Source organism: Phytophthora sojae, assembly GCF_000149755.1.
Source record: "Phytophthora sojae unplaced genomic scaffold PHYSOscaffold_3, whole genome shotgun sequence".
Taxonomy (NCBI): Eukaryota; Oomycota; class Peronosporomycetes; order Peronosporales; family Peronosporaceae; genus Phytophthora; species Phytophthora sojae.
Window position 1 is genome coordinate 2,284,763 of NW_009258117.1, and position 8,156 is coordinate 2,292,918.

General features: G+C 57.3%; 4 protein-coding genes across 4 annotated transcripts; 2 read left to right on the forward strand and 2 right to left on the reverse strand.

The window, feature by feature from the left end:
* Positions 1–3,111: 3,111 nt before the first annotated feature.
* PHYSODRAFT_328100 (hypothetical protein) lies at positions 3,112–3,774 on the reverse strand (the record flags this gene model as incomplete). Its single annotated transcript, XM_009524349.1, has 1 exon — positions 3,112–3,774. One exon carries the CDS (start codon positions 3,772–3,774, stop codon positions 3,112–3,114), a length of 663 nt encoding a protein of 220 aa, XP_009522644.1.
* A 1,000-nt stretch (positions 3,775–4,774) lies between these two features.
* PHYSODRAFT_328101 (hypothetical protein) lies at positions 4,775–5,146 on the reverse strand (the record flags this gene model as incomplete). Its single annotated transcript, XM_009524350.1, has 2 exons — positions 4,775–5,028; positions 5,113–5,146. 2 exons carry the CDS (start codon positions 5,144–5,146, stop codon positions 4,775–4,777), a joined length of 288 nt encoding a protein of 95 aa, XP_009522645.1.
* Positions 5,147–5,665: 519 nt separating this feature from the next.
* PHYSODRAFT_328102 (hypothetical protein) lies at positions 5,666–6,328 on the forward strand (the record flags this gene model as incomplete). The annotated part of the gene is made up of 1 exon (XM_009524351.1): positions 5,666–6,328. The coding sequence occupies one exon, from the start codon at positions 5,666–5,668 to the stop codon at positions 6,326–6,328; it is 663 nt and encodes a 220-aa protein (XP_009522646.1).
* Positions 6,329–7,326: 998 nt separating this feature from the next.
* Positions 7,327–7,978, forward strand: PHYSODRAFT_328103 (hypothetical protein; the record flags this gene model as incomplete). Its single annotated transcript, XM_009524352.1, has 2 exons — positions 7,327–7,815; positions 7,844–7,978. 2 exons carry the CDS (start codon positions 7,327–7,329, stop codon positions 7,976–7,978), a joined length of 624 nt encoding a protein of 207 aa, XP_009522647.1.
* Between the last annotated feature and the right edge of the window lie 178 nt (positions 7,979–8,156).

Here is an 8,156-nt window from a genome sequence, read left to right on the forward strand (position 1 = left end):
TTCAACTTGGACAGCACCTCCGATTTGGCCTTCATGAAGTAGACCGTCACGTGGCGTGAGTAGTCGTCAATGAAGGTCACAGCGTACCTGCAGCCACCGGGGGGCTTGGTCTGCATCGGACCCATCACGTCCGTGTGCACCAAATCCTGTACGCCTGCACTCTTGACCAGCTTCTCCGGGTGTCGGGGATAGTCGTCGGCTCTCATCTTGCCCATGCAGCAGCCTGCGCAGACGTTGTCACTAATGGCGCCATCCGTAACGTGAGGCACCCCTTCTGCCATGGTCAGCAGCTGTTCATAGCGCTTGAAGGGGATGTGGCCGAGACGGGCGTGCACAACAGCCCATGGCTCCTTACGAGATGCAGTCGCCGCACGACACATCTCGTCCCCCACTGTCTTCAACTTGTAGACGTTTCCACAGCGCTCGGCCTCCATGACGGTAGCATCGCCATAGCGAAGGACACACTTGTCCTTGCTAAACTGCGCGACGAAGTCCTTCTCGGCCAGCTTCGCAACCGAGATGAGGCTTCCATTAACTTCCGGGATGTACAACACATCCGACAGCGTGACAGACGTTCCGTCCGTCAGCTTCAAACCGACGGTACCGCGTCGATCTTCGTGCCGTCCGCGATAGTGATGCGGACCGGCGTCTTCAGCTCCTTCATGGACACGAACTTGTCCCGGACGCTGGTCATGTGCGAGCTAGCACCGGAGTCCACGAGCCACTCCGTCTTCTCCATCGCACCCGTTGCCGTGAACGCGTAGTCGGACGCTTGCTCTTGAGCCACTTGTCCACGTGTGCTCGAGCACGGTGCTGATCATCCGGTACTCGTCCGTCAAACTGCCGAGCAGGAGCACGAGCTGACGACTCTCGTACAGAGGCTCACCAATCGTCTCCATCTTGAGCACGATCTCCTTGAATCGGTCCACATGCGTTGCGAACCGCGTACCGGGCTCCATCTTGAAGTTGTGCAGCTTCTTGGTGACGAGGAGTCGGTTCTTGATCGTGTTCCGGTTGAACTGCTCCTGGAGCATGGTGCATGCGTCCATCGCAGTCATTGCACCACGGATGTAGCCTTGGAACGTGAGGCTGACGTCGCCAGCGATCACGCCAAGGGCCTTCAGATCGTCGGTCTTCCATGCGTCCGTGGTGCGGTAGCTCACCGGGTCGAACTCCGCCTTGCTGATGTGGGGCAGCAGTCCATTGCGAGAAAGCTTCATCCGCATGTTGAACTCCCAGTGGAAGTAATTGTCTTCCACGAGCTTGACGGTGTCCGCGTAGCTTGGACTCATAACTAATTGAGAGTGACGAATGAGGCTTGTAGTCGAGTGTGCAGAAGGAAGGAAATCCGAAAGTGAGTTTATTTGAGTTAGTTGTCTTTGTTCTGCTTGTTCCTTCCTACTCCTGTAGCTCTCCTAGCGTCTCCCTCGTTTGGCTTCATTTAACTATATGCATGTGCAGCGGTCACACTTGAGTGGGACGGGCACGGGCCGTCAGCCAATCACAGTGTCCCGGGACGGGCACACTCGATTGGGACGGGCACGGTCCATACTCAAACACAGTTGGGACGGTCACACCTGATTGGGACGGGCACGTCAATGCATATGATTATCCATGCTAATCACAGCTGTTGATCTGACTTCAACTGTCTCGCCCAATCATATCCACGCGACCCCAGATGATCCGCCCATCAGGTCGCAGCATTCGCTACACTTCAACTTCAGCCCCCTAGAGGCACGCGCCACGCATCTGCAGGCCGTGAGGCTCGTAGCAGGGACCCAGTCGAGTAGACAGCGAAGTGCAACCACAACACACTTGAGTGGTGTACTTAAGGCAGAGTCCGGTTGTTAAAAAAGCTCAAAATGTATAAAATGGTCAGAACACTACATCGTACTCGCTGATGTTGCTGCGTACAGAAGCTCTCTATATATCCGCTGCATTTGACCCGTATAGCCACTCTTCAGGGAAGAGTCTTCACTGACAGAAATCTGCCAGCCATTGAGCTCAACCGACACAAAAAACTATGTAGATGCCAACTTCAACATCGAGCATACAAATACCAATAGACCTAAGGCACTGTTACTGAGGAACTGCGTGCGTACCCTAGTGCAACACATGTATGCACTTGTGCAATAAAATAATACTGCGCATCTGCCCGGCTGTTAGATACATACGATGTCGCATAGTAAATGCCAGATTTTAGTTTCATTTGTTAGTTGTTGACCACCGTCCGGCCTCGACCTGTATTCTACGAAGTCACAAGCCTATTCCAAATACACTTTGTCACTTCCAAATTGGCTCTGCACTACTCCGATCGAGATTGCACGCTCCAGAAACTGCACCCAGCGCATACAAGAGGAAGAAAATAACGACGCCCGCGTCCGTTGGGATAGCCTCTAATGCTGGACGAGCTGCAAAACGACAACAACATTGCCCACAACGGACTGTTGAAAACTTCTTTGGGAGATTAAAGACTCTGTGGCGTGTTTGTTCCCACAAGTGGGAGTGGGACGACAAGCCGTACAACATGTTCTTCATAGCCTGCGTGGCTCTGACAAAATGACCTCTCGTCCCTGACCTGGCAGAGATCTGCTCAACGTCCAGCTCCACCGAAAACAAAAGCGATACGGATCGTTTCATTGCGAAAGTGCGGTGGCCGTACAGTACCATATCGCGCGGCGACCGCGGACTTGACTACGTTATTGACGCAGCGTATCTGTCGCTGCTATTCCTCATACAAACACGGTGTCTGTATGCTGTATAATACCTACAGCGCTCATGAAAATGACTGTGGACGTGTTGCTTGCCATATCCGCAACGGTCTCGTCGCTGTTTCTGTAGCCATTGCTGCAGATGTGCCAAGAGAAACGTGTCGTGTTGCATACAACTACTGTACGAACGTAGAGAACGTACAACACTCGTGGGTTACCGGTATTGGCAAAGCGAAACTCATCGACAATATATTACTGACACAACACAACTACTAGGCCTGTGGATCCACAGGAGAACAAATGCCACTTGCTGGATGCATGCACGTCATGGCGTATAGCACACCCACCCACACAGAGCTGGCCATACCGATCCGACGGTAACTACTCCCGGGCCCGCTCCTTACTCCGAGCGAAGCTGACGGTACGCCTTCTGAGACGTAGCGCCCGCGCCACCAGTTGCACTGTTCGGGGCGCTGCGCGGACCAGCGTTCGCGTTCGCAGTCGCAGTGGCCGTCGCAGTCGCGCCACCGCTCGTCTGGACGGGGCCATCGTTGCCACCGCGGCCGGCGCCGACGTTGGCATTCGCGTTGGCGTTTGCCGGAGCACCGGCATTTGCGTTCGAGACAGCATTGCCGGCGTATGCGTTGGCGTTGGCTGGCGCACCGACATTCACATTCGCGTTGGAGACGGCATTCGCAGGCGCCGAGTTGTATCCAACTGAGGGACCACCGGCGCCAACAGCAGGCACGCCGACACCGACATTGGCACCGACGCCAGCCACGCCCGGCACACCGACACCGACATTGGCACCGACGCCGGGAGCATACAAACCGGTGCCGTACAAGCCGGTGCCGTACACACCTGGGGCCACGCCGACACCCACGACCCCGGGGACTGGGATCACACCGTGGATGCGGGTGTTGTGCACGTGGTTGTTGTGGATGTAGCCGGGGTGGATGTGGGCAGAGGTCTGGGCCACCTCCTGCTCCGCGCTCACTCCGCTTGACACGGCGGCGGCGGCGGCGGCGATGCACACGGCGAAGATGTTGCTGCTGCTGAACATGGCTGGGGACTGCTTGCTGGAGACTTGAGCTGGGTCTGGAATGACAGGGAGAACGCTGGCTCTGGGAGATCTGCCTCGACTTGCTTGAGATCGAACGCGGATTGAAGAATGAAGTGTGAATGCGCTGGTGGCTGCAGCGCGACGGTCAGCCCCCCCCCCCTACTAAAACACGGGAGGCACTGGTACAGACAGACACAAGGACCGTCGGTCAACAATGACCATCCCGTCGGGATAGGATCGTGGTAGGGACAGTTGACAACGACAGCACGTGTTTCGCGTTCGGGCATCTGAAAAGCTACTCTCTTTACAACTGCTTGTATTAATAAAACGGGGGCACAGTAGCTTGCTTGCCAACGGGTTGCCCTAGCACGCCAACGGGTTGGTTACCCTAGGCTTTCTTGTCGGGCCGGCTATGTAGATGCCGACTTCAACATCGAGCATACAATTACCACTATAAAATGGCGAGCCGCTCGGCACTCTTCGCTGCCAGAAATCTGCTCATCCCTCAGCTCCACCGATGAAGCGATTCGGATCGGTTCCTGCTTGCGAAAGTGTCGTGCCCGTTTAGTATCGTGCGGCGACCGCTGACTACACTAATACTAATGACGGAGCGTATCTGCCGCTGACAATGTCAGCCTGGCATTGCGTATAAGAACATGGCGTTGACATACAGCAGCGTTGAGTGACTGTGAACACGTTGCTCGCCATATTCGCGCCGTACTGGCGGGTGCTGCTGCAGCCATGTCGATACACAGCAACGATGGGTTACTGTAGAAGATATAGCTTAGAACTGACAGAACTCGTGGTGTATTGAATTGATAGCGTACCAACGCCACACTCATCGACAATAGATTACTGACACAACACAACTACTAGGCCTGTGGATCCACAGGAGAACAAATGCCACTTGCTGGATGCATGCACGTCATGGCGTATAGCACACCCACCCACACAGAGCTGGCCATACCGATCCGACGGTAACTACTCCCGGGCCCGCTCCTTACTCCGAGCGAAGCTGACGGTACGCCTTCTGAGACGTAGCGCCCGCGCCACCAGTTGCACTGTTCGGGGCGCTGCGCGGACCAGCGTTCGCGTTCGCAGTCGCAGTGGCCGTCGCAGTCGCGCCACCGCTCGTCTGGACGGGGCCATCGTTGCCACCGCGGCCGGCGCCGACGTTGGCATTCGCGTTGGCGTTTGCCGGAGCACCGGCATTTGCGTTCGAGACAGCACTGCCGGCGTATGCGTTGGCGTTGGCTGGCGCACCGACATTCACATTCGCTCCGTCATTAGTATTAGTGTAGTCAGCGGTCGCCGCACGATACTAAACGGGCACGACACTTTCGCAAGCAGGAACCGATCCGAATCGCTTCATCGGTGGAGCTGAGGGATGAGCAGATTTCTGGCAGCGAAGAGTGCCGAGCGGCTCGCCATTTTATAGTGGTAATTGTATGCTCGATGTTGAAGTCGGCATCTACATAGCCGGCCCGACAAGAAAGCCTAGGGTAACCAACCCGTTGGCGTGCTAGGGCAACCCGTTGGCAAGCAAGCTACTGTGCCCCCGTTTTATTAATACAAGCAGTTGTAAAGAGAGTAGCTTTTCAGATGCCCGAACGCGAAACACGTGCTGTCGTTGTCAACTGTCCCTACCACGATCCTATCCCGACGGGATGGTCATTGTTGACCGACGGTCCTTGTGTCTGTCTGTACCAGTGCCTCCCGTGTTTTAGTAGGGGGGGGGGGGGCTGACCGTCGCGCTGCAGCCACCAGCGCATTCACACTTCATTCTTCAATCCGCGTTCGATCTCAAGCAAGTCGAGGCAGATCTCCCAGAGCCAGCGTTCTCCCTGTCATTCCAGACCCAGCTCAAGTCTCCAGCAAGCAGTCCCCAGCCATGTTCAGCAGCAGCAACATCTTCGCCGTGTGCATCGCCGCCGCCGCCGCCGCCGTGTCAAGCGGAGTGAGCGCGGAGCAGGAGGTGGCCCAGACCTCTGCCCACATCCACCCCGGCTACATCCACAACAACCACGTGCACAACACCCGCATCCACGGTGTGATCCCAGTCCCCGGGGTCGTGGGTGTCGGCGTGGCCCCAGGTGTGTACGGCACCGGCTTGTACGGCACCGGTTTGTATGCTCCCGGCGTCGGTGCCAATGTCGGTGTCGGTGTGCCGGGCGTGGCTGGCGTCGGTGCCAATGTCGGTGTCGGCGTGCCTGCTGTTGGCGCCGGTGGTCCCTCAGTTGGATACAACTCGGCGCCTGCGAATGCCGTCTCCAACGCGAATGTGAATGTCGGTGCGCCAGCCAACGCCAACGCATACGCCGGCAATGCTGTCTCGAACGCAAATGCCGGTGCTCCGGCAAACGCCAACGCGAATGCCAACGTCGGCGCCGGCCGCGGTGGCAACGATGGCCCCGTCCAGACGAGCGGTGGCGCGACTGCGACGGCCACTGCGACTGCGAACGCGAACGCTGGTCCGCGCAGCGCCCCGAACAGTGCAACTGGTGGCGCGGGCGCTACGTCTCAGAAGGCGTACCGTCAGCTTCGCTCGGAGTAAGGAGCGGGCCCGGGAGTAGTTACCGTCGGATCGGTATGGCCAGCTCTGTGTGGGTGGGTGTGCTATACGCCATGACGTGCATGCATCCAGCAAGTGGCATTTGTTCTCCTGTGGATCCACAGGCCTAGTAGTTGTGTTGTGTCAGTAATCTATTGTCGATGAGTGTGGCGTTGGTACGCTATCAATTCAATACACCACGAGTTCTGTCAGTTCTAAGCTATATCTTCTACAGTAACCCATCGTTGCTGTGTATCGACATGGCTGCAGCAGCACCCGCCAGTACGGCGCGAATATGGCGAGCAACGTGTTCACAGTCATTCAACGCTGCTGTATGTCAACGCCGTGTTCTTATACGCAATGCCAGGCTGACATTGTCAGCGGCAGATACGCTCCGTCATTAGTATTAGTGTAGTCAGCGGTCGCCGCACGATACTAAACGGGCACGACACTTTCGCAAGCAGGAACCGATCCGAATCGCTTCATCGGTGGAGCTGAGGGATGAGCAGATTTCTGGCAGCGAAGAGTGCCGAGCGGCTCGCCATTTTATAGTGGTAATTGTATGCTCGATGTTGAAGTCGGCATCTACATAGCCGGCCCGACAAGAAAGCCTAGGGTAACCAACCCGTTGGCGTGCTAGGGCAACCCGTTGGCAAGCAAGCTACTGTGCCCCCGTTTTATTAATACAAGCAGTTGTAAAGAGAGTAGCTTTTCAGATGCCCGAACGCGAAACACGTGCTGTCGTTGTCAACTGTCCCTACCACGATCCTATCCCGACGGGATGGTCATTGTTGACCGACGGTCCTTGTGTCTGTCTGTACCAGTGCCTCCCGTGTTTTAGTAGGGGGGGGGCTGACCGTCGCGCTGCAGCCACCAGCGCATTCACACTTCATTCTTCAATCCGCGTTCGATCTCAAGCAAGTCGAGGCAGATCTCCCAGAGCCAGCGTTCTCCCTGTCATTCCAGACCCAGCTCAAGTCTCCAGCAAGCAGTCCCCAGCCATGTTCAGCAGCAGCAACATCTTCGCCGTGTGCATCGCCGCCGCCGCCGCCGCCGTGTCAAGCGGAGTGAGCGCGGAGCAGGAGGTGGCCCAGACCTCTGCCCACATCCACCCCGGCTACATCCACAACAACCACGTGCACAACACCCGCATCCACGGTGTGATCCCAGTCCCCGGGGTCGTGGGTGTCGGCGTGGCCCCAGGTGTGTACGGCACCGGCTTGTACGGCACCGGTTTGTATGCTCCCGGCGTCGGTGCCAATGTCGGTGTCGGTGTGCCGGGCGTGGCTGGCGTCGGTGCCAATGTCGGTGTCGGCGTGCCTGCTGTTGGCGCCGGTGGTCCCTCAGTTGGATACAACTCGGCGCCTGCCAATGCCGTCTCCAACGCGAATGTGAATGTCGGTGCGCCAGCCAACGCCAACGCATACGCCGGCAATGCTGTCTCGAACGCAAATGCCGGTGCTCCGGCAAACGCCAACGCGAATGCCAACGTCGGCGCCGGCCGCGGTGGCCGTCCAGACGAGCGGTGGCGCGACTGCGACGGCCACTGCGACTGCGAACGCGAACGCTGGTCCGCGCAGCGCCCCGAACAGTGCAACTGGTGGCGCGGGCGCTACGTCTCAGAAGGCGTACCGTCAGCTTCGCTCGGAGTAAGGAGCGGGCCCGGGAGTAGTTACCGTCGGATCGGTATGGCCAGCTCTGTGTGGGTGGGTGTGCTATACGCCATGACGTGCATGCATCCAGCAAGTGGCATTTGTTCTCCTGTGGATCCACAGGCCTAGTAGTTGTGTTGTGTCAGTAATCTATTGTCGATGAGTGTGGCGTTGGTACG